Genomic DNA, 23,014 nt, shown 5'->3' with positions numbered 1-23,014 from the left:
AGAGGGACGTCCAATGGGCGGTTTGAAATACAATAAACTCCCGGAATGGCTTGTCGTTGTAATTTTTTCTTTTCTCCTTTTAATTTCTCTAGCTCAGCGGAAGGCTGAGAATATGGGGAAATAAATGCTGGAATTGATGGGCCGTGGAAGTCACTTAGTGCAGTTACTATGACACAGGATCTGCTCTGGCGCGCTCAAAGAGGGTTGGGACTTGAACTCCCCTGGTCGTTATCGGCTTCTCCTGTTCAGCTTCTTTTCTCATTCTTTGCGGCTTCTGGAGGCGTTTTTTCCCGATAAACGATGCAAGCAAGAGCTCGGCAGACCCAACCCATTCATTTGTCAGGCGTCCTCCATTGCAAAGAAAAGAAAAAATACACTCCGTGCATGTTTCAATCCGGACTGTTCGTTGAAGAGGATGATTTCTCTCTTTTCTTCTTCGTTTTCCGTTCTGCCTGGAGATGGCTGCTGCTGGGTCCCTCTCCCCAGATCCTTGTGGCTGGGATCAGATCAAGGACACGACAAGCGAGGGACTGTTGGTTAAAAAGCGGAGCAGGCGGAGTCGAGCACACCAGCAGCGATAAGATTTGCTGCTCCATGAGCTAGTTTGCTGGTCCTCCTATTTTGTCGAATAAAAACGCATGGCCCAGTTGGGGGAGGTCACAAGAAGCCAAGCAGTAGAGGACAGGACTTGATCATGACTGAACCTGATGGGCAGGCCTGAGGCTGGGCAACTGGGAGTCGACGATGATGATGGTGAGATAGTTGGCTGACTGCTGCAAGGCAGCGTACATCTTCGAGGAGGATGCGCATTCCCCTGAGTTATACTTACGTACTGGCATGCGTCCTCTACACTTGGTACGCTTTGCGGTGGGAGGATCCGCTTGCGCAAGATGTTTCTGCCTCTCCCCCAGAAATGGCCGGGGCCCTCCCAGCCAGGGTTTGCCTCTGCCATCTCATATGCTCAGTCTGGGGGGAAGGAGAGCGAGAGGACAAATGGCAGCCAGCGAGGTGGGGGGCGGGTACGGAAGCTGGGCTGTAAATCCACATGAACAGACTGCCTAGAGCCTGACTGGACCTGTGAGAAGCACAAAACCCCCTTTTTCTTTTTCCATGGTCTAGAGGCCTGCCGAGAAGAGTGGGATTATCAATCAAATTTTTATGATAGAGAGACACTGCGGCAAAGGGTACTTAACGAACGAACAGGAAGAGAAGAGATAACTGGAAAGCCAAGGCCATCATCATTTTATCCTTTGGCGGCAAGAAGGTAAGCATCTTCATCTCCTGAAGGTCCTTTTGAAAACGATCAACCGTCATGGGCATTGCTAGAATGGTCAGCGATCAGGGGGTCTTTCGTGACTCTTTTCCCCTTCCCCCTTTATGCATCGGCTTCCAGCGGTAATTTGGCATTTGCGCTGATGCCCAAGCTGGGAATGTTCTCCGGTTGTCTTTTTGGCCATGATCGGACAAAGAATCGAGTTCTGGGGAGTGTATCATCAGCCTTCTGCCCTCTTCTTTCTTATATACCAACCTGGTGCTTCTTTTCTCCTATGTATTTAAAGTGAACTGTCCCCACAGCCTTCTCGCTCCATTGTGGGCAAAAGAGATGTCTGCTAAAACACCGCCGAAAGCGACGAAAGCGAGGGAATGTTCCCAGGAGGTGTGGAGAGCAGCCTCGTATATATACGTAGATCCTGGGATGTTATAGTTTTAACTCCCTTAATCCCATCGCCGAAGTTCATGTTTTTTTGAACAGACGCTCCTGCTGGCTGGCCCCTATGATACGCTCCGTACAGACTGCGGATCGTACCTCGTCACGACAACATCTGAGGGTAAGACAAGAAGCAAGCCCTCGAGTAACGAGTGGTAACTTTGTTAAGGCCGCCGTTTCTCCAGTCTTATGCTGAATTTATCCGTGCCGTTTCTCCAAATCCTTCACACATTGTTTTCCTCTGTCACCCACGTTTAGTTGCGATTAAACGTGGGAATGAACAGTTAAGTTCGGACTTCAAGTCAAGCGCAGAGACAGATTATTAACACCATTTCTTTTTTGTCGAAAACAAAAAATGACATATAATAAATGCCCATCCTTGCCGAGGGCCTTGAGTGAGTGTTTGCTTCTCGAAGCAAAATCATAACTACCACGCGGCGATACCGAGTTTCTTGTGCAGGTTTGCCTCACACGCTGACTGCAGTCCACAACAACACTGTCTGTTTTATCTGGACGGCTCACCAGAGTATTTACGAAAGATCATCGCTCCGATGGTTCATGGTTCGCCGAGATTTCTGGGATTTTCCTCCGTCCAAAAGATTGAGGCTGAGCGGGAAGACGGACCATCGAACACGCCCATGGAATGCCGATAAAGTAACGATGACTTTCTCTTTTCGACCGACTGATTGGTGTTGTTGTTCGAGATCAGAAAACGTGCATCGGTACCATCATCCACAGTTGACCACGTCTTTATACCACACCGCATAACTGCCCGGAGGCTCCAGCTCCCTTCATCACCCCCTGATCAGACAGGAAGCCGTACTCCGTACTCCGTAGTTCTCCATGGTCACGAAACCTCTTCTTGTACGCTCTGACGCATCACGAGCGAGGCGAGGGAACAAACTTCGCTGGTATGTGTTGTAAAGCCGTAGATTGACTCCTGGAGTAGCCCTGCTAGCGGGTTTTAGTCCAGCACCGAGGCTTGATGGACAAGGACCAGCATTCATCTTCATCCACTTCCCGAGTAGTACCGCGCCACCAAGGCCCTCCTCAGGGTTTACGCTTTTCCCTTTTGCTTCTTGAGGCATGCTTCTTTTCTTTTTCAGAGACCAGGAGGGTAATTCCCTGCAGTGCCCACGTCCTGGTACCGCAGCATCTTAGTGTGTCTTGATACGAGACGTGCAAGCCGATGATCAGCCTTCTACCACCATCCACCCGAAGTCTATCAGTAATTGCAGGCCGCGCTCTGAATCAGTGGCTTTTATTCTTCAAGCATCCCCGATTCCTTCATATTGCAACTTTGGGTAAACCGAGCCGTTGCCTGTTGATCTACCCGCGGGGTTGAAACTGCAATCAGGGCCAAATATTATTATTATTATTCCTGCGATTAAGCGACAAGACAACTGACGGGATGCAAGAAATGTCGATATCAGCCGCTGTCCGAAGTTTCCGCACCCTTAACCTCTAATTAGGCGTGGACAGCCTCGTTTTTCTCATTTCTGAACGAATATTCATCATTCCTTGACGCATAATAGCACCAAAAGACTCCTCCGTTGTCGAGTCACGTCGTTTTCAGGGGAGGATATCAATCTCGGCCTCAGTCTCCACAATTTAAAGACGTCTTTGGCCCTTCAAACGATTGCTGGTTGACCGTGAAGGGCTGCTACCTGGGGCTGGAGGAGGATTGTATATGGACAAAAGCCCAATCTAGCCACGGCAGCGTTGAACAATATGGATCCTGCTGAGAAGCCTCCAAACTCGCTCCCGAGCTATCATGAATACCACACAGAGCCCACGATGATGAGTACAGACTATCCGCCCACAGAACGAACAATGGTGGAAGCAATGGTGGAGGAGCCAACTTTTGACACAGAGCAGCGTGCTCGTAAGGGATTCAGTGTCTGGTATTTAAGAACCCACTATCTTTGATCTTTGACGAAGCAGTGGCCGTGGATAGGAGTAACGGCTGCGGTTGTTGATGATGAGAACGTCGTCGTTGTTTGTTGTTCGTTGTTTGATGTTGGACGATGGACGTTGTTGGCTGACACGAAGTTCTCTCTTTGTATAGGCGAGTGCTGGGCGAGCGACAGATCAACGTAAGTCTTCAACCTCCTGTTTACCCAGTTACCAAGTTATCACAGTCCATCCTCATTTACGGACGTGTTTTATAATATATGTGAATGGAGCATTGAGATGGCTAACATGTGTTCTACCTATAGATGATCGCATTCTCAGGGTAGGTCGACCTACGATGTCTATCTATTAGCCGTTAATCCTGTTTATTGTACTGACATGCAACCTTTCCTGCTGTTAGAACAATAGGGAATGGTAAGTCGGCTCTATTAGACATGGTTTATATGTTAGCCATCTCGTTCTAACTCTGGTTATAGGTCTCTTTCTTGGGAGTGGAAGATCTTTAGCCGGTGCTGGTCCCGGCGGTGCTGTGCTTTGCTACATCCTTATGGCCACTGTTATATCATCAGTCATTTCATGTCTAGGTGAGATGACAGCTCTCATGCCTGTCAATGCACCGGTCATGGAGTTTCCCCGTCGTTTCGTTGATCGAGGAGTTGGGTTTGCCGTTGGCTGGATATACTGGTTAGACTCCTCTCCCTATGGCTCTTGCTTATCATCTCACCCTTGAAAGATCATCCACTGACATATCTTTGTTTCCAGGTTTGCATACGCTGTGCTTGCGGCAGATCAACTTGTTGCAGTGACAAATTCCGTAAAATTCAGATATGATGACGGGAAAACTCTCCTAGAATGGGAAACCGGCATAAAGGTGCACCCTGCCGTGTGGATATCGCTATTCTTATTCCTCGTTACGATGATAAATATGCTTCCTGTGAAGGTTCGGGCAACCATGGTATTTCCTATTTAAATCGTGATGGTGTAACTGACAGATTTTGACAGTATTATGGTGAGCTGGAATATTTATTCGGCAGTATAAAACTCATCTTCATTACAATGATCATCGTGCTGATGGTTGTGCTGGATACCATGCAGCGTTCGTCAAAACAAATATCTACCATGCTTATGCGGTCTCTTTCCTAACGTTTTGTTATAGCTCGATCAAACGCATACTACAAAGACCCTGTTGGGACGAAATACTGGGACCAGCCGTTTTCATTTATCTGCCGAGATTACAAGGTGCGAGGAGATGACAACACTGTCCAGATGGAAATTAAAGGAACCATGGGCTCGTTCCTAGGGATGTGGTGAGTCCTAACTCTACGACTATGTTCAGGGAATATGCGATTTCTAACCCCCCTATTAGGACTACCAGCATTAATGTGATATTCTCATACGTGGGAATGGATATCGTTGCTGCTACGGCCGCAGAAAGCAAGTCTCTCGCAGACTCAGAAAGCATGAAGATGGCAGCCCGAAAGATCAACCTCCGTGTCATTACGCTCTATACCCTCGCCATGCTCACAGCCTCCTTCCTGGTTCCACGAAACCATCCTTTTTTGAACGGAAAGGCAGAGTCGGTCGGCAGTTCATCGCTCTTCCTCATTGCCGTCGTCGAGGCCGGTCTCCCAGCTCTTGCCCACTTTTTCAACGCCATGTATGTGTTCTCGGCATTTACTTGCGCCATAAACTCGATGTATGTGGCATCGAGAGTCCTACATACGTTGGCCCTACGAGAGCAAACTGGCCCAAGATGGCTTACCCGAAGGCTACAAGAATGCCATTTGGGTGTACCCCTAAGAACCGTTTTCGCAACAGCCGGTTTGATGATGATTGCATATATGGGACCTACTGGAGGTCCTGGCCAGGTCAGTACTTCCTTAAGCCTAACCTTTATGCTTCGCTTGATGGTCATGTGCTGATAATCTAAAATTATAGAGACTCGGAGAGCTTGCAACTAATTGCACTGTGTCATGTCTGATTGTGTATACTGCAATCTGCGGGACGTATCTATGCTTTTATAGAACGTAAGTTATTTCCGCTCCATTAACCTCGAAATCCCTAAACATCCAGCTAAATTACATATCTCAGGCTCGATGAAGCAAAAACTCTTGGGAATACTTCTCAGGCGCAGTCCGGCTGCTACGAGCGAGACCATCCGCGCTACCCATACAAATCACACGGCCAATGGCTCAAAGGTGCATATGGGTTGTTTTCATGCATTATCCTTATCATCTTCAACGGTGTAGGAGCCTTCTTAGAGACTCCTTTCAACATCAGGCAATTTCTTGCCGCATACATCGGAGTACCCGTGTTCTTCCTTTTGATAATCGGTTACAAGGTCAAGAAGCACGGGTTCCACATCTCAAGATGGGGCCCCGAGCGTTCGAATGATCTCCAAAATACTGTCCAGGTAACAAGCAAAACGCGAAAGGGGCGATTGGAATTCCCAGATGATGGCTTTACTGCTGAGAACGGTAAAACATTCTTGAGATGGATATGGACTTGGATGAAATAAACCACTGGCCTCTCGCAAACTTGCAGCGCGGGACGGCTCAAGTGATATCAAACAAATACTCATTCTTTTCTTTTTACATGGTCGGCGTTTAACTTGAGCGGGAGTTTTGGATACGGCTGGGCAAATATACCATTCACAACGGAAAAGGGAGGCTGTATACTAATCGATTTTTTTCGCCTCGCTGCGGAGATTTCTGCAAATTTGCGATACATGATGAGCATTGCATGCAGAAACTGACTGAGATGCATGATGCATTTTGTACATAGTTCGTCTTACATCTATACCTGGATACCATATATAGCAATCAACCAAGTCATAGGTCAATTGGTAGATATCGGGTCCTGTGCAGATCGATTATACTTGCGTGAGATGCACCTCGTTCACAGGGCTAACATGCTTATTGACTACCAGCCATCAGCAATTCCCTATAAACGAGGAACTAGTCAGATCTTCTGGCTTGCTTCGTACTTATGCATGAGGCTGATCTAAATATACACGATCCCCACGTTATATAGTTAGTGGATGCACATCGTGTTTATATCACGATGAATTATGCATATTCCCTGCAGCCCAATTATCGGGAAAAGCCGTCGAATATACAATATAACTACATGTGGACAAGACCCTTTTGTTTAGCGCTGCATATGCATATGCTATGCAATATATATGGAGGCAGTGCATTTTATATTATTAGCTAAACTAGAAATCTATATTAAAATCATAGGATGCGATGAAATGACAACAAGAATGGAGATATAAAATATAAATATAACCCACAATACTAACAGGCGAAGAGAATATAAAATTAGAAAAGTATTTATTAAACAAGCGATAGATGACCGTGGCTCCGGATGCTCCAAGCGGAAAAGAAAAGAAACTGATGAAACAATTATAAACGACAGACAGAAGCGAGTTTGTGGGTATTGAAGGAATATGCAGAAATGACTGCAGGAACATATGCTTAGAGAATATATATATACTGCAAGAGTGCTCTTGTTCAATTACTATATCGTTGTTAGATGCTAAGTTATAATGCACTGTGGAGAGAAGGACTTACTAGATTTCAAGGGGTGAAATTTGGTCGAGTGTGTATAGCCAGTTGCCTCCTTGTTCTTCGCGTTCAAGCCTGTGGACCAGGAAAATTGTCAGTAAAGTGTATAACATCACTTAAGGTTATATGAATATGTCAGCTTACCATTCATACGGCCAAGTAACAAGGTGGCCTTGCACCAAGCCAAGCAATTCGGCTGCTTCGTGCATATCCATGATATCATCTACCGCGTGGAACTCTTTTCTTGAGCTACGGGTAGTTGCTCTCCGCCTTCGTCGCTGGGACATGCCAATGCTTGGGGCCGGGGCTTCAGAATGTGAAGATCGAGGTAGCTCAAGATTCCTCTCCGGAGCAACAGGAGTGTGAGAGTATTCCGCGTGACGGCTGGAATTGGACGATCTTGCATCGGCATTGTTGGCGATATGAGAAGGAGTATCAGGGTGTGGAATGGACTTGTCAACATGGAGCAGCTCCTGCTGTTGCCGTTCAAGTTGTGCTTGGTTAGCCTCTACTGCCCACTGATGCAAATTTGCATGCAATTCCTTGTCTTTTTCAGAAGAATGATGAGCTGCAAATTTCTCCTTCACCTCCTCAAGAGCATTCCCAAGCTCAGTTCCCAGCTTTCCGCCATTTGATGAGTTGTTATTTGTGCCCGAGGGGCCATTACGAGGACAAGATTGGTTTCCGGCTGATGCATTACAATGGTTTTGCATGTCAGCAAACCTTTCCGCATAGGCTGTATATTCCTTGTAATCCTTCCAGGTCTTGACTTCGCTATCTGGCATGCAGCGGAAGACGCTCCGAAAGAGCTTGGTGTTATTTTCCGCAATGGCCTGCCAGGTGTCCAGGTAAAATGAGTCGAGGAGTGGATCTTTCATACAATCCTTGTCTAGAATGGGTCGCTTCGGTTCATCCAAAGGGAAATGTGAGGTATTCTTCGGCTGCGTGGCGTCAAGCGAGAAGTGCTGTATATGATCATCGGTGGCGTTGGCTGCAGCAGGTCGATTTTGTCCTGTCATTCGGGGGCTAGACATAGAGGCACTTCTTGGGTGGGTCTCTGGCGTACCTGGTGCAGTTTGTTGTTTGGCATCAGCAGTCGAGCCTGCTACACCAGAAACGTTGTCGCATGGCGCTGTGGACGGGGCAGAGTTATTCTTGGTCCTACCTGTGACCAAAACCTCGACACTGTTCTTGTGGAAAGTATCACGACCAGTAGTGCCAACAATCTCTTCATTACGTTTCATCTGATCCACTCCATGGCCCTCCAGGTCCTTTCGGTGGTCCTCATTCCTTGTCACTCTAGCATCTGCGGTAAGCTTTCTGTTCGATTTGAGATTTGGGTTGCCTGCCTGCTCCCAGTCGACATCATGATTGAAGCTATGCATTTCTTCAAATCTTGCCAGAAACTCTTCTTGAACTTTCTGCTTTTTCTCTAAATCATCTTTTTCGGGTTGATTTTCTCCGTCAGTGGGTATGTTTTCAGCTTGAATTGTAACCTCAGGCTGGTTTCCAAACGTCCTATCTATACTCGCGTTTTCAGCAGGGGCAGAAGTATACTCTTCGACAATCTCGTCAACATCGAAGCCTAGATGTTCTCTCATCAGGCGCATTCGAAGGGTATGCGGGAAACGTCCAACCAAGTACGGTTTTCCATTCATATGGGACTCAATTAAGTCCGTATCCCGAACAACAGCAGCACACTCCGAATCTCTTGAGCCAAGCATGGAACGTTCATTGATGTTCGCAGACCCAATGATAGCAACTCGGTCATCAACAACCATACATTTCGCGTGTATGTATAATTGTTCCGTGACAAGACTTTTCTTTGGTCCAATTCTTCCCCAGGATCTTAAACTGAAGAATTGAATATAATCTTCGGGCTCGATGCCACGAGCACGCAGGCGACCAAAAATGGAGGATTCTCCGCGACAAATGCTCCTATATTGGCATTGCATGATTAATCTCACACTAGTTCCGCCCTCGGTGTCTACAGTGTTCTGGAAACCAGGCATAAGGGGTATTAGAATGACCGCACGCCACGCTTCTTCGTTGTTAGCGGCGCGAATGATTCTCTCAACCAATGCATCGCCAATATGATTTTCGATTTTCTTTCCCTCAATTTCACAGCTACTGATGAAAAACTGGTTTTCGATGTAGACGAAATGATCTGATTTTTCAATCATTTTGACGTAGGCATTCATGATGCTGCATTCAACAACATCTGGAGTGCCAGTGGACCACATGCTGCTTGAACGGACAATTTGGATCTCACAAGTTCCATCTAGGCCTAGAGTTTCAAGGTCCACTGGGTTGAAGTCCGGTGGAGGTAGGAGGAATGGAGTTGGCCGCGTGGGTTTACGCTGGCGAAGAATGTAGTTCCATCTTTGAACAAAGTGTCGGGTAAGATCTCTAGCAGGCTGCCCTACAACATGCATTGATATATCATGCCACGCCATACGTGGAACAACTTCACGATCATACATCTCTTCATACGGCTTATCCAAATCATAGAAATCAAGGACTCTCGGGTTTGAGTAATCCTTACCCGGCCACAGTTGACAATGATCTGCATCTTTGGGAGAGTCCGTCATTTCAAACCCAGTAAGTTTATCATCTGTAATGAGATGTTGCGGCGTATCCCATCGACCAAAGCAAAGGTCAATCCCGCCAACAAATGCCAATGTATGATCCACAATGCAAATTTTCTCGTGATGAGCCCAAAAGAATGTATTCTGCCTGAACTGGTTTGGTGAACGCTGGACAAAGACGTTCGGATGTAGATCAAGTAGCGAGAATTTCGAATACTCTGAATCGATGGGAATGGCAGAGTTAATGTTTCGATACATTATAACAAAGATCTTCACACCTTCTTGTGCCTTTCGTTGAAGTAAACGGTCAAGACGCCACTTCTGACTGATAGCAGCTGGACGACGCATGTAGAGCTCGGGACTTAGCCACCAGTCGTGGATGTAAATGACATCTTTTGCCTGGTTAATTGCCCGTGAGACTACCCACATATAGTCCCTCCCATCAACTAGCCATTGTGCAAAGCAGTTTGGTCGCACGGGAGCAAAGCTGTCAAATCGATTCGGCTTAGCCCAAGGGGTAGTTTCAAGCATTAAACGAATGGAGTCCTCGAACTGACGAAGCTGGCGGTCGTTTCTGGCAAGTAATCTCAACCTGCGTTCAGAATTCTGCACTTTCAGAGTATGATGTTGTGGGTGTTTTGCGGACTCCTTTAGTTCTGTTGGGTTTTGATCCCTAAGGCGGACCTTCTGGGCCTGGATTTGGAAGTAGGGGTCGACAAGGAAGACATCGTATATGTGCATCTCCTCAGGAGAGTCAACACAGACAATGTAACTGTGTCGAACCAAGAACCACTTCGGAGAATGGCGGGATTTCACCATGGACGGGTTTAAAGCTTTCCTGAAATCAAGCCCTTTGGACGATTGGATAACCAAGTATCCCTCCTTACCGTGATAGCTTCCTTCAGCTGCCAGACGGACGCCAAGTGCAGAGAGCTCGAGGAATTTGCAGAGACGGTTGCTATCCGGTCGGAAAATGAGGAAACGTATCATTTTTTGTAGATATGATTCAAGCTTCTTTCTCTGTTTTTCAGGGTAGGTCTCCCGTTTGTTCGATGTACTGTTGTCAACGGCTCTGTCTGAGTTGGCTGGAGCGTCGAGTCGTGAGGCCAAACTGGACCGTCTCCTTGTGAGGGCAATGGAGGACCTTCGTTTCTTCTTCCTTGATCGCTCATTTCCGCTGGTTGCATCGGCAGCGGTATCTTCTGCGGCTTCATCTTCCTCGTCTTCTATATCACTATCAAGACCACGGACACCTCGCATGTATGGAAAGGCGCTCTTTGGGAAGTGTGGTAGCTGATGCCCAGAATCATGGCTTCGTAATTGGATATACCTCTGTGTACCAATCTGCAGCTTGTACTTTAAATGAAGATTGGCGAAGTCTTTAAGTGTCCGATGTATTACCCACTTCATGCGGGTCATTCCGCTACCATACTCAAGTTCTATGCGGAATACAAGGTGGCGGTCGCCGGAGGAATGTGAATCAAACTCGCTGTCCGTGACATGGACTTTGAGCTGTTCAAGGAGGATAGGGATGCGCCGACTTCCATGCTCGTCTCGTTGGAACATACTTGCCAAAAGCAGAGCGGCGGGTACACCCGAGGTCAGCTCAGCAAGCAATTCGGCAGACTTGACATGGTCGACAGTGTTTTCCTGTTTCTTACGCTGGCCAATCAACTTGAAACCAGCTTTGATCTGCTTCCATTTCTGAGCACTGAGGCTCGAACCACGCTCAGCTTTGTGTCGGCGCCAGGCTCCGCTGATGCCGTCTGCATGGTCAGAAGTTCCGCCGAATCCTGTGAGCCGCCGTAAGTTTGTCGGGCGCCTCTCATCCTGAGAGGTTTGTCCATCAGCCCGCTGGCCAGTAATGCTTCTTCCACGAGTGCCTTGTAGCCAATTGCTTCTTCTCCGCCACATATTATCCCGATTCAACCTGTCTCTCCCCTCATCTTCGGAGAAACCTTCTCGTAAGCGATGCAGTGGGGGGGTCAGCGGGGCGTTAGCGGATTGAGGATCATCATATGGATGAATCGAGTTTGCAGCTGATAGGCCTGATTTCGGAGTAGACGGAGTCGTATTAGAGATATCAAGTGGGAGTCTCTTTGTTTTGCGTTTCTTCTTCTTCATCTGCACACCGAAACCTGCTTCGGAGCTAGATTCAACGTCCGCATCTGCATCACTTCCACCACCTGCATCCTCTGATCGGGGAAACCGGAATTCCGCCAGATCCGAGAGTGGTCCTGCGCCGTCAGACATCGTCCTATCATGGCTTGGTCCTACAGGAGAAGCTGGGCCCGCGGAGCGAGAAGTTGAAGGGGCAAGAGCTCGGAGCTTGGACATAAATTGAAAATGTCCACGTTTGGGGGCTATTTCTTCATCTGCTGCGAGCTCTGAGGGTGGCCTGGAGTATGATTGTCGTTGTCCCTGTGCATCATTATCACCCTCCGTCCGGGAAAACTGTACACTTCGGCGAGCTGTAGGTGTTGATGCACCGGTGGTAGGTTGGAGACCAGGCTCGGCATGACCCTACATATTTCGAACATTCGTAGTTAGCTTATATCATTTAATGTACCCCGTAATCCACTGCTATGCAAGGAAGAGCAACTGCACAGGGTTTCCCGGTTCTGAAACACTAACAGTATGAGCGCGCTCAACCGTGGCCAAGGGCTCAGTGCCTCTATTGCCATTTCCATCGGCCGTGTCTTCGGTGTTCAAGGCCCGTCCTTCATGGACTCCCTTTCCGCCATTTTCATCCATTTTCTGCGGTAATAAGTGTCGTATACTCGTATATGACAATCGGTTGGGGAGTCTTCTTTATGCTGATAAGAGGCCCTTGTTTGAAATTTATCTGGAGTGCGTGATTGAAAGCGTAGGCGCCGTTGTTTCTTAAATGAGCCCAGCAGGAGTATATCCTGCAGCTCACTCCCCGCAACTATGATATAACACCGTCCATCAGCACTTCATCTTTCCAAGAGGTGGGAACCGTAGCTGTAGTTCTTGCAAGCTCGAGGAAGGCCCAAACATACCGCTGTACCATCTCGGAAGCCCTACTGTATCATCAAGAGCCTTCAACAATGCTTTTCCTAGTGAATAACCGGCAACGTCGCTCTTTTTCGTCCTTGTCTCCCTATTTCTCCTGGATGTTGTTCGTCTTCCGCCTCGTCTTCTGCCTCGTCGTCTTCGTCTCTTCTCCTTGAACTCCTTGCTTTCCCTGTTCGTCCCCGGCCAATCATATCAAAGTGTCGTGGGATGGATGAGTAAGCGGGTTGGATCACGTGTGTCGTTAGTTGCCGCGGCAAAAGTTAAAGATATAAAAAAGCAAAAAGCCGAAGACGACGAGGTAGAAAGACGAGACGAGATGAGATAGGACAGAGAAGAGGATATAGAGAGTCTTTAAGAGAGTCATAGAGCAGGGGATAGAAGGAAGATAGAAGATCCGGTTTTATCTGCTTACTGAACGGTTAGAGAAAGCTGGTATTCAACATGGCCAACCCGATGGTGCCGGGTAACTCTACGCCGCCGCCCCTGGTGTCCAAGAAAGATATACCAGTTTCAGGGATCATTTGCTCTGTCTATGGGCTTGAAGAGATACCCGTACAGGCAACGGAGGTGTCCTGCCTGTATCTACTGCACCCACGCTCGAATACTCGCGAGTCGATGGAATGGGCAGCTATTGGAGCAGTAACTGAGTGGAACAGACGCCTGGCTAGCAAGCAGGCTGCTCCCAGCGAGCAGAACAAGGGGCTCGTAGCTGTATGCTTTGACCAGCGAAACCATGGCTCGAGAGAGATGAACAAGCTGTGCAATGAGTCGTGGAGAGGTGGAAATCCCAACCATGCACAGGATATGTTTTCAATCTTTAGTGAGTTTGCAGACCTGGTAGGAAATGGGTATGATCATGGCTAATTTGGTATAGATGGAACAACTCGGGATGTGTCTATACTGATTGACTACATGGGATGCTATCTCTTTCCCAAGTCTGAGCGGAAGATCACAGATAATCTCGTGCTGGGCGCTTCTCTTGGTGGCCATGCTGCGTGGGGTTGTGTCCTACATGAGCCTCGTATCACCAGTGCTACCATTATCGTTGGTTGCCCGGATTATGTCAACCTAATGGCTGACCGCGCTGAACGATCAAAGCTGTCTACTTGGACGAAGAGCAACCCTCAAGGTTCTCAGTTCTTAGGCTCGGAGTCCTTCCCTCAGCCACTGATAGACACCTTAAAGCATTGGGACCCCACGAGTTTCTTCCTTAGTCATATAGGTGAATACCCGCCCAAGGAGCCAAAACGCAGCGGGCCCATCCCTGATCCCACGGAAGAGGAAAAGAATATTCTTCGGCCAGTGATGAAGCGATGCCTGGCAGGTAAGAAGATCCTGGTTCTCTCCGGGGGTGCGGACAAGTTAGTTCCTTATGCACGCGGAGAACCATTTTTGACATGGTTGAAGAAGGCCATTGGGCCAGAAGGATGGTATGCAGAGGGGAAGATATCACTAGAGGATATTATCTTTGAAGGAGTGGCACACCAAGTCACGCCTCCTATGAGGGACGAGGCCGTCAGGTTCATCGGCGATTGTCTGGCTGCGGGTCAGGATAGCTCAGCAAGATCCGCCATGGTTAGGACATCCAAGATGTAGATAGATATAGGATACCTTTACGATAGAAATGACCAAGCACGAATTTTTGAAGTATAGGAAAAGGATTCTATTCCGCCTATGTAGTTATATGGGATAGAACCTGATTTCATACCCAGGAGAGACAGGGGAGAATATCCACAGCCTATCAAACCCAGACGTCAAACCGCCACAGTTTTTGTTCGATCTTCAAGAAATCGTCATTAAAATTGTTTTGCTTTCTTTTTAGTAAGATCATTTCCACTGCACTGCATCACGCCGTTCCGGATTTCCCTATCCCATGCTGTTGATGCAAAAAGAAAAAGAGCAAAAGTTACGCAACGGGCGATCGATCAGTGAGGTCTCCTCTCGCGCCAGAGAAAAATTGCACACCGAGAAACCCACGAGGGGCTCCACCTCCTCCATCCAACAGCAAGCGTACAGAGAGATGTTGGCAGCGAATCATCGATCATTTCAAACAGGGCATTTAGGCAACCAACTCAACAACACCGCCGGCCTCCTTGATCTTTCTCTCAGCCTCCTTGCTGAAGTATCGTGCTCGTACAACCATTGGGATCTCTGGGAGGCGGCCCTTTCCGAGGACCTTGGAGTAGCCAAGTGGTAGGAGGTCGAGGACGGGGGCGGTATCGGGCTTCTTGTTGCTGATGTAGGCGTCACGGGTTTCGGTAGGGACGAGAGACCATAGCTACCACACAATTAGCATTGACTGTTTCTCCCAACTTATTCTCTACTTGAATATGTTCTCCCCCTCCGCGCATTGCATCTCTTTCTTGGGGCAATGTCTGCCGTACCTTGTCGAGGTTGATGACTGGTCTCCAGAACTGGTTCTGCGTCTTGTGGAAGTATCGCATACCAACTTTACCGAAGTAACCGGGATGATACTTGTCGAGGTTGGTTCTGTGGTGGTGCTGACCACCGGCCATACCACGACCTCCGGGGTGCTTGCGGTGCTTTCCTATGCGACCGTAACCAGCAGAGACATGGCCACGGCTATAATTCATCATCTATCAGCCCAAAACTGCTCAAAACATCTTCCCGGCGCATCGAGCGCACCGCGGCGGCGGTACAGAGGGAGGCACTCACTGCTTTCTCGTCTTCGTGAGTCTGGTAGGCATCTTGTCGGAGGCGCGCTGGTCGACAAGAGGATGTGGTCGGTCGATGGAGGAAAAGGATGAAGTTCAACCGCTTGTTTCGCTTTCTTCAACTTCAAAAGTTTCCCTTCTTGGCTGTGGTGTCGCTTAGGGTTAGCCCTAGTCACGTTATCAGTAGTAATGAATTAGTCAGTATTGACTAACTGGTTACATTACTAAGCACAAACAGCAGAAGCTAGAAGGAGACCGTCGTGGACGATGATATTATGTATCATAGTAACGTTATTGTGTGTATATAGAGTGGAGGGAAAGTAGATGGTGGTTATGAAGAATAGGCATTGGGGAACTAGTTATTATTTGGAGCGGAAGAATTGCTCGACTTGGCTGTAAACATCACCATGGTGATGCTTGGGAAGACTACTCCGGATCCAACCAGGCAGCTTCCCTTGAATCCTCTCGGTCTGATACCTCCTGTCTATCATCAAAATGGCAGCATAGTCCCCCTTATGCCGTATGGCACGTCCAATACACTGGTTCACCGTCCGCATACATGTGTTTTCATAGTATGCTCTGCTCGCTGCCTTGCCACGGGCTCTTCGCTCACCTTCTGACAAGCTGGAGTCGGCCAGTTCATATGCCTTCTTCTCGACATGCTGCAGTTTAGCCTGCCAGATGGCGTTGCGGGTATTTGGGAACGGGAGACCGACTACGATGACACCGCGGCCCAGGGAATCTGAGAAGTTGATGCCTTCCGATAGTTTGCCGCCCATCACGGAGAGAAGGAGACCGCCTCTCCCTGAGTCGATAGAAGCGGAGTATTGGGAAAGGAGAGAGTCCGTACTGGTGTTGGTGTTGGTGTTCGCGTTAACGTTGGTACTACCCATAGACTGAGGCTCATGAAAGATGGGTTTAAGGCGAGAGAGGCTGTTGAGGATGCCAGAGCCAGAGGACCATACTTTCAGTACGGTTGATAGGTAGTCGTAGCTAGGAAAGAAGACCACAACGCCGTCAGGGATGATAGAGCAGAACCTGGCTATCGTCCGGCCCAGGCTGTCGATCTATATCTCTTGTTAACTAACGCTGAACCTGGGTTTAACGTACAAGGACATACCATCTTCTCAGACTTGCGATGGTCGAAAGTGAAGTTGAATTCGGTTCCATCCATTCCTTTGTCTATTGGGATAGCTGTTAAGTTGATCTTCGGTATGACATGCCCATAGGTAAACGTCTTTATTTTCTCTCGCGGAACATACGAGAATAGATGATCAACGTAGTCATCCATCTATGCAGAAGTCAGGGTCAATCTCTTGGGGGAATCAAAGGATACATACCGGCTCCATTGTCCCACCAGCAAGTATAACTGCCCTCGCATCCTCAACAAGCTCCCTGAACCGACTGGTAGGATCGAGTAAGAGGTATTTCATCTGTACGTCTCCGCCGACTTTCTCGTAGAATAGGCGCCCTTCATCCGAAGGGTCCATGAGCGGAAGGAGGAAACTCTGCACATGGAATAACACAGGCATACCACCATCTGCCTTCCTGCCACTGCCATCACCGCCATTGGACTGGGTAGCTGTATGCTCAATGTACCCATCTACCTTTCTAGCAAGTTTGCTTTCTCTCAGGTACACACCTAGTTTATGTGGGTTGATCATATCTGCGCCTCCTTTCCCCTTTCCACCGCCGAGGACATCCTGCACCTCAAGCTCTCCATCTGCTGTACTGGTCTGCGCAACAACCTCCAAGCATGAAGTCATACATCTAATCAACCTGATAAGCTGGGCAATGTAGACTCGATTTCTGCCCTTAAGGCGGGTCTTGAACCGTCTAGCGTACGTGGTAACCTGAGCAAGTGCTGTCTTAACCTGTGACAGCGAGACGGTGACGGAGTGGATATTGACTATTGCATCGATAAGGTTATGTGCTTCGTCAATGACAATGACGCTCTTCTTTGCTGAAAGGTTGAGTGCTTCGCGGGCTGACTGTTGTAGGAGTAAAGAGTAAGGCAGGGTGACTACCTCTGTGGCAGAAGCTCTAATGGCCGTACGAGATGCGTAGTATGGGCATATGCCCACCTTGGTACCCAGGGGTGGTAAATCTTCTATATCGTTAACTCGAGAGAGTAAGTGGTCCTGGAACTGTGAGGTCTTGAGCTCATTTTCCTTAGTAGGGAGATAGGGGCATTTGTGCTCTGCAGCTACATTGGGCCTTTGTAGCTCCAGGCACCGTTCGTTGATGGCCGTGGCAGAAGACAGAGTCCGAACTGAAGGGTTGATACAGAGGGTTTTTCTAGATGCGAGGGGAGTATGCTTAATCCACTCCCCTTCTTCCGGTACTTTTCCTTCTTTCTCTTCCTTCAAGTCATCGCCCAAGCCCGGGGGTATACTGGATATGGGCATGACGCGCCGCATTTCCTGTGCAAATTGGATAAGCTGCGAATGCGTTCGGGAACAGTATATTATCTTGACGCTCTCTTCGTCCTCGTCCACGTCTGTCTGCTGGGTAGGGCCTTTAAGCCTCTCGAGAAGGGCCAGCGTATCTGACGACAGGGGATTGGTATCATCCAGTGGACGTCTGGCAGCCTCATCACCGCTCTCGTAGTCATCCAGTTCAAAGTCTTCATCTTTGGTCTCTGATCGAGCCTTCTCATTACCAACTCGCTAATTATCTGGTTGTCAGCAAAATCAGGCCTGGTCACATATAAAACTATCTGGTATCCGGCAGACGTAAGTACCATCTTTTTGAACGAGCGAGACGCAAGCTCCAACTTCTTCCTATGTCTCTCCTCTGCTTCACGGACGCGAGCCAGACGGTCTTCCAGCTCCTTTCGGCGAGCAAGCATGTCTTGAGTCCTCTCTCGTCGAGCATGTTGCACCATCCAGTCCGGCTCCCCGTCGTCCCCATCTACCAAGTCAGCATGCACTTCGCCATGTAGCTAATGTAACCATTGACCGATACATGACCAGCAGAGTAACACACCGTCATCAGCCTTCTCGAGAAAGACAGATCGTTTGTGGTCTCTCAGCCATGCCAGCGAGCCACATATCACACTCAACGATTTGCCCTATCCGCGTCAGATGGACACACTGGTATCATGCAGCATTCTGTCAGGTATACAGCAGACATACCGTCCCTACGCCTGTCAGCAGTGCATAAACTAGCGGTGCCAGAGACCGTCTGAGTCCGGGATTCACCTGTAGGGCTCTCGAAGATGCCTATGCCGCCGTCCTCGATGCAGCCGTAGAGCGCGTCCATGAACTGCACCTGGATCTCGTACGGCGTGTACGGATGCCGGAAATCCTTCTCCATCTCTCTGCTGGCCCTGAGACGTCTCTCTGTCCTACTTAGGCCATCTCTGCCGCCCGTCTGGCCGTCCTATCCCGTGTTGTCGATGTGATCTTCGCCCTGGTTCCCGTCGGTCAGTCTATGCGGCTACATGAACAGCACCAGGGGGGGTTCTCCATCTCAACGGCCAACTTGCCTCTCGTCTCTCTCCTCTTTTCTTCTTCTCTTAGCCAGTCAACTAGTCTTCGCGTCTTCTGTCTGCTGCGAGCGTCGTCAACTGACTAAAAATAGTCAACCTGCTGAGGCAGTGCTCGTCCGTCGACTGACTATCATTTGGTTATTTAAATATTTCCAAACATCTAACAAACAACCGCATCCATCTCCCTCCGTCAACATCCAACGACCCAGCTACGGTCACGTCTCTAGTTAACTATTAGCTACCAACTCTTCTCTCTCTCGTTATCTATCTTCTACGGAGCACGCCGTGGTTTACCCCTGCCTCTGCTTCATCCTTCCTCCTCTCACAGGCCACTCAGCGGTGCTACATACAGCGCATCTACAACCGCGCCCCCAGCTACCAACGCCTACAACGCCTGCAACGCCTCTACCAAACCCTCTTCAGCCTCCATCGAGCATCCCGTCAGCCCGTTGACCCATCTATAGTCAACTTGAATAACCAGCTGAGGGTCCTGTCTCTCTCGCTCTCCCTCTCTCATGCCCTGCAACCCCAGCCGGCTGTCCAGGGCCCCGGCCAGCATCCCAGCATCCTCCCCCTAGTCCGAGCCAGCAGCGGCGGCGCCCTCGAACACGAGTAGCGCCTTTTTCTCTCCTTTCTTTTCTTTTCTTCCTCCGTCTGCGTGCCCGTCCTATCACCTCACGTCCTCCGGGTTGGTTGGAAGGGTGATTTAAATAGAAATACACTATCTATGGCCGCTCCGTACGACTCGTCTCGTCCGCCGCGCTTGGGAGCGACTTTCTATCCAGGCACCGTCGACGACTACCAGATGCCGGAAGTCATCTCGCCCGCCCCTCAGAGGTATTTATAGAGGGCCTCTTTTTTTCTTTTTTACCCACCTTGCATTGCTTATTATAATAACAACTAGTTGGCTCCTTTTTGTTACTTGCATTCGACTTATCAACCCTCCAAAAAGCGCTGCCCGCTAACAGTTGCCCATTTTAGGGTCATGCCCGAAGTCCCTGAGAACATGCAAGATAATCTCGCGCACTTCGAGCTCGACGCCTCTTCTACCTCCAACCCGCGCTCTCACCAGCAGCAGCAGCAGCATTTCCCAAATCGTGGCTCTTCGATGCATAACCAAGGATCGCCAGGCTTCTCTGCGCCGGGCTCTCCGTCCTATCCCCCGCAGCAACCACCACAGCATTACGGCGGCGGCGGCTACGATGCCCCAAACTTCTCCCCTTTTCCGCCGCTCGTCAACCCGCCGCCAAATGTGCCTCCGACAGACGAAGAGCGTGAAGCAAACCTCGAACATGGCCGTATGGCAGTCCTCGGCTCCAACGATGCGGAAATGCAGCTTGCCTGGGCCCAGGATGCCCTCTCCTACGTCGAAGTAGCCATGCAGAACGAACTGCGCAACCAGGTAGCCTACGCGCCCCGGCCACAGACACCGCAGATCGAACACCAGCTCAAGACGGATGCCATCAATATCGTTACATTCCTGGCCGAGCAGCAGCATCCGCGGGCTATGTTTATCCAGGGCATGTGGCTAGAGTTTGGCAAGTTTGGCTTCCGCGTCGACAAGAAGGAGGCTTTCCGGTGCTACTCCCGAGCCGCAGAAGGCGGCTATGCACGCGCTGAGTACCGCATGGGAATGCAGTTCGAGAGTTCAAACGAACCTCTCAAGGCTATCAAGCATTACGAGAATGGCGTCAGGCTGGGTGACTCTGCTTCATACTATGTAAGCTTACCCCTCTATACTCATGCCTTCGTTACAATGGCCATTGATTGACAGATTTACAGCGTCTGGGAATGATGATACTACTAGGACAGCATGGCCAACGACAGGACTACGCGGTAGGACTCGACCATATACGCTATGCTGCACAAACCTGCGACGAGAATGCCCCTCAGGGTGCCTACGTATGTCTACAAACCAGAACACTACGACCCAGCAACATCTAACTGACAAATATTAGGTTTATGGAATGCTGCTTGCTCGTGAACTACCTCAGGTCACTGTTCCGGATGAGTATCTCGCTCACGACCTAGCCAACGCCCGTATCAACATCGAAAAGGCCGCATACCATGGTTTTGCCAAGGCACAGGTCAAAATGGGCTCCGCGTACGAGCTATGCCAGCTAGATTGTGACTTCAATCCAGCACTGTCTATTCATTATAACGCCCTTGCTGCTCGACAGGGCGAGCCTGATGCTGAGATGGCCATCAGTAAATGGTTCCTGTGTGGTCACGAAGGCGTGTTCGAGAAAAATGATGAACTTGCCTTTACATATGCCAAGAGAGCAGCCCAGTCTGGCCTGTCAACAGCGGAGTTTGCCCTGGGTTACTTCTACGAGATCGGCATCTATGTTCCTGTTGATATCAAGGAAGCCCGAAGCTGGTACGCCAAGGCAGCTGCCAATGGAAACAAGGACGCATCAGGACGAATTGACAGCATCTCACGCTCAAAAACACTCTCTCGCAAGGACCATGAAAAAGTGGCCATCCAGCGCATCAAAACACAACGTACCCAGCAGCGCTTTTCCCAACAATCTAACCATCTGCAGCAAGGTCAACCCGTTCAAGACACCCTTGAGATGCCTGACCCATCCCGTATGAGTCTCCATGATCCTGCCCGCCCGATGTCGGCAGCACCATACCCCGATGGACCTCCCTCAGGACGCTATGGACCAGCTCGACCCGGACCAGGGCCAAACTCACATTCGTACGGGCCAGGACCGGGAGATCACCGTAGCTCTTCTGCTTTCGGTATCAACCCTAATCTCCGTGCACACTCAGTTGGACCACCAATGGGACCACACGGATATCCGCCGCAGGGCCGTCCGCCAATGGGTCCCGGCCCAGGTCCAGGGGGCCCTGGAGGCCCTGGTATGGGACCAGGTCCACCAAAGCTAGACATCGGCTTCTCTGCTCCCCCAGACTTGTCCGGTGCAGATAGAAGGAGGAAACCGCAGCAGCGCCCTCCTGGTGGACCAGGACCAGGACCAGGACCCAGTCCCGGCGGAAACCGTATGCCTTCCACCCCTCCATCAGGAAGACCACACGGCGGACCACCTGGTGGTGGCAGACCCGGCACCGCATCTGGCCCAGGGCCTGGAGCCGGACCCGGGCCTGGAGCTGGACCGGGACCGGGACCGGGACCCGCTCCACAGCCACCAAAGCAGCCTGCCAGCGCACCTCCTGTGGCCCCCGGTAAAGGAAAAGGGCCCAAGACGTTTGAGGAGATGGGTGTGCCGCAGGGCAAGACGGAGAGCGATTGCGTGAGTATCCCCTGCTCCCTTAACTTACATAACTGTAATACTAACAGCTTGATAGGTCGTTATGTGATGTCATTCCTTACCGTTGTTGGTCAAGGGGAAAGCGGAGCAAAAAAGGGGGAGAATGGTGTTCTCTATTTTATCTACTGCATGTCGTTGCAAAAGTCGATTTGCCACGTTGTTTCTTCATCTTCACCTTCATCTTCATCTTCTTTCTTGGTAAACTTATTGATTAATTCTGGAGATTCTGGAGCCCCTTTTTCGCTTACATCTTTTCTTCTCCTTCGTTTTCTCACGTTATGCCCTTCGTGAAATTTATCTCTGTATGCATTACTTACATTATATAGCACCTTCTTCCTTTCTCCCTTACTTACATCTTCGTCTTGCTTTACGTCATTCCGCATAGACTCAAGGCTCATTGCGTACGATTCCATATATCAGCCTTTTTTTCCTCCGCCCTTTATCTTGGGATCCGCGCCGTTTACTTTACTCCATTCCGCCCTTTGCCATGTCTTCCTTTATTTTGGCGTGTTTACCTTTCTAGCTGCTTTTATATAGCGTGTCTGTCCATCGTTCATTGTTCCCTGTCTCTTCTTGCGCCTTTATAATTTTGCATGTTATACACAATTAACGCCATGTTCTCGGTGGTTGGTGCGGTCAAATATACTTGGAGTTTTAATATAAAAGTAAAACTCACTCACTCTTTTCCTTTATGATAATCCACCCAACTTGACTATCCACCTAGATCAGACGTATCCTCAAATGCCATCG

The 23,014-nt window shown here is 49.3% G+C and overlaps 9 protein-coding genes across 9 annotated transcripts; 4 read left to right on the top strand and 5 right to left on the bottom strand.

Annotated features, from left to right (window-relative positions):
* Positions 1-389: 389 nt before the first annotated feature.
* On the bottom strand, positions 390-952 carry MGYG_09095 (hypothetical protein; the record flags this gene model as incomplete). Its single annotated transcript, XM_003173012.1, has 2 exons — positions 390-530; positions 830-952. 2 exons carry the CDS (start codon positions 950-952, stop codon positions 390-392), a joined length of 264 nt encoding a protein of 87 aa, XP_003173060.1.
* MGYG_05646 (hypothetical protein) lies at positions 914-2,034 on the top strand (the record flags this gene model as incomplete). Its single annotated transcript, XM_003173011.1, has 4 exons — positions 914-1,008; positions 1,204-1,264; positions 1,794-1,829; positions 1,894-2,034. The coding sequence occupies 4 exons, from the start codon at positions 914-916 to the stop codon at positions 2,032-2,034; spliced, it is 333 nt and encodes a 110-aa protein (XP_003173059.1).
* Positions 2,035-2,238: 204 nt separating this feature from the next.
* Positions 2,239-2,796, bottom strand: MGYG_05645 (hypothetical protein; the record flags this gene model as incomplete). Its single annotated transcript, XM_003173010.1, has 2 exons — positions 2,239-2,390; positions 2,532-2,796. The coding sequence occupies 2 exons, from the start codon at positions 2,794-2,796 to the stop codon at positions 2,239-2,241; spliced, it is 417 nt and encodes a 138-aa protein (XP_003173058.1).
* A 643-nt stretch (positions 2,797-3,439) lies between these two features.
* Positions 3,440-6,140, top strand: MGYG_05644 (proline-specific permease; the record flags this gene model as incomplete). The annotated part of the gene is made up of 11 exons (XM_003173009.1): positions 3,440-3,612; positions 3,777-3,804; positions 3,928-3,944; positions 4,023-4,036; positions 4,099-4,306; positions 4,385-4,562; positions 4,625-4,718; positions 4,779-4,929; positions 4,989-5,490; positions 5,561-5,649; positions 5,714-6,140. 11 exons carry the CDS (start codon positions 3,440-3,442, stop codon positions 6,138-6,140), a joined length of 1,881 nt encoding a protein of 626 aa, XP_003173057.1.
* A 1,056-nt stretch (positions 6,141-7,196) lies between these two features.
* Positions 7,197-12,533, bottom strand: MGYG_05643 (phospholipase D1; the record flags this gene model as incomplete). The annotated part of the gene is made up of 3 exons (XM_003173008.1): positions 7,197-7,266; positions 7,336-12,302; positions 12,414-12,533. 3 exons carry the CDS (start codon positions 12,531-12,533, stop codon positions 7,197-7,199), a joined length of 5,157 nt encoding a protein of 1,718 aa, XP_003173056.1.
* A 726-nt stretch (positions 12,534-13,259) lies between these two features.
* MGYG_05642 (hypothetical protein) lies at positions 13,260-14,414 on the top strand (the record flags this gene model as incomplete). Its single annotated transcript, XM_003173007.1, has 2 exons — positions 13,260-13,638; positions 13,693-14,414. 2 exons carry the CDS (start codon positions 13,260-13,262, stop codon positions 14,412-14,414), a joined length of 1,101 nt encoding a protein of 366 aa, XP_003173055.1.
* A 463-nt stretch (positions 14,415-14,877) lies between these two features.
* Positions 14,878-15,526, bottom strand: MGYG_05641 (60S ribosomal protein L28; the record flags this gene model as incomplete). Its single annotated transcript, XM_003173006.1, has 3 exons — positions 14,878-15,096; positions 15,203-15,401; positions 15,495-15,526. 3 exons carry the CDS (start codon positions 15,524-15,526, stop codon positions 14,878-14,880), a joined length of 450 nt encoding a protein of 149 aa, XP_003173054.1.
* Positions 15,527-15,855: 329 nt separating this feature from the next.
* Positions 15,856-18,811, bottom strand: MGYG_05640 (hypothetical protein; the record flags this gene model as incomplete). The annotated part of the gene is made up of 6 exons (XM_003173005.1): positions 15,856-16,560; positions 16,614-16,784; positions 16,834-18,162; positions 18,237-18,406; positions 18,482-18,566; positions 18,620-18,811. 6 exons carry the CDS (start codon positions 18,809-18,811, stop codon positions 15,856-15,858), a joined length of 2,652 nt encoding a protein of 883 aa, XP_003173053.1.
* A 902-nt stretch (positions 18,812-19,713) lies between these two features.
* MGYG_05639 (hypothetical protein) lies at positions 19,714-22,313 on the top strand (the record flags this gene model as incomplete). Its single annotated transcript, XM_003173004.1, has 5 exons — positions 19,714-19,823; positions 19,968-20,706; positions 20,769-20,888; positions 20,945-22,246; positions 22,302-22,313. 5 exons carry the CDS (start codon positions 19,714-19,716, stop codon positions 22,311-22,313), a joined length of 2,283 nt encoding a protein of 760 aa, XP_003173052.1.
* Between the last annotated feature and the right edge of the window lie 701 nt (positions 22,314-23,014).

The sequence above is a fragment of the Nannizzia gypsea genome, genomic scaffold (assembly GCF_000150975.2).
Source record: "Nannizzia gypsea CBS 118893 supercont1.4 genomic scaffold, whole genome shotgun sequence".
Lineage (NCBI taxonomy): Eukaryota > Fungi > Ascomycota > Eurotiomycetes > Onygenales > Arthrodermataceae > Nannizzia > Nannizzia gypsea.
This window is presented reverse-complemented; position numbering and strand designations above follow the sequence as displayed.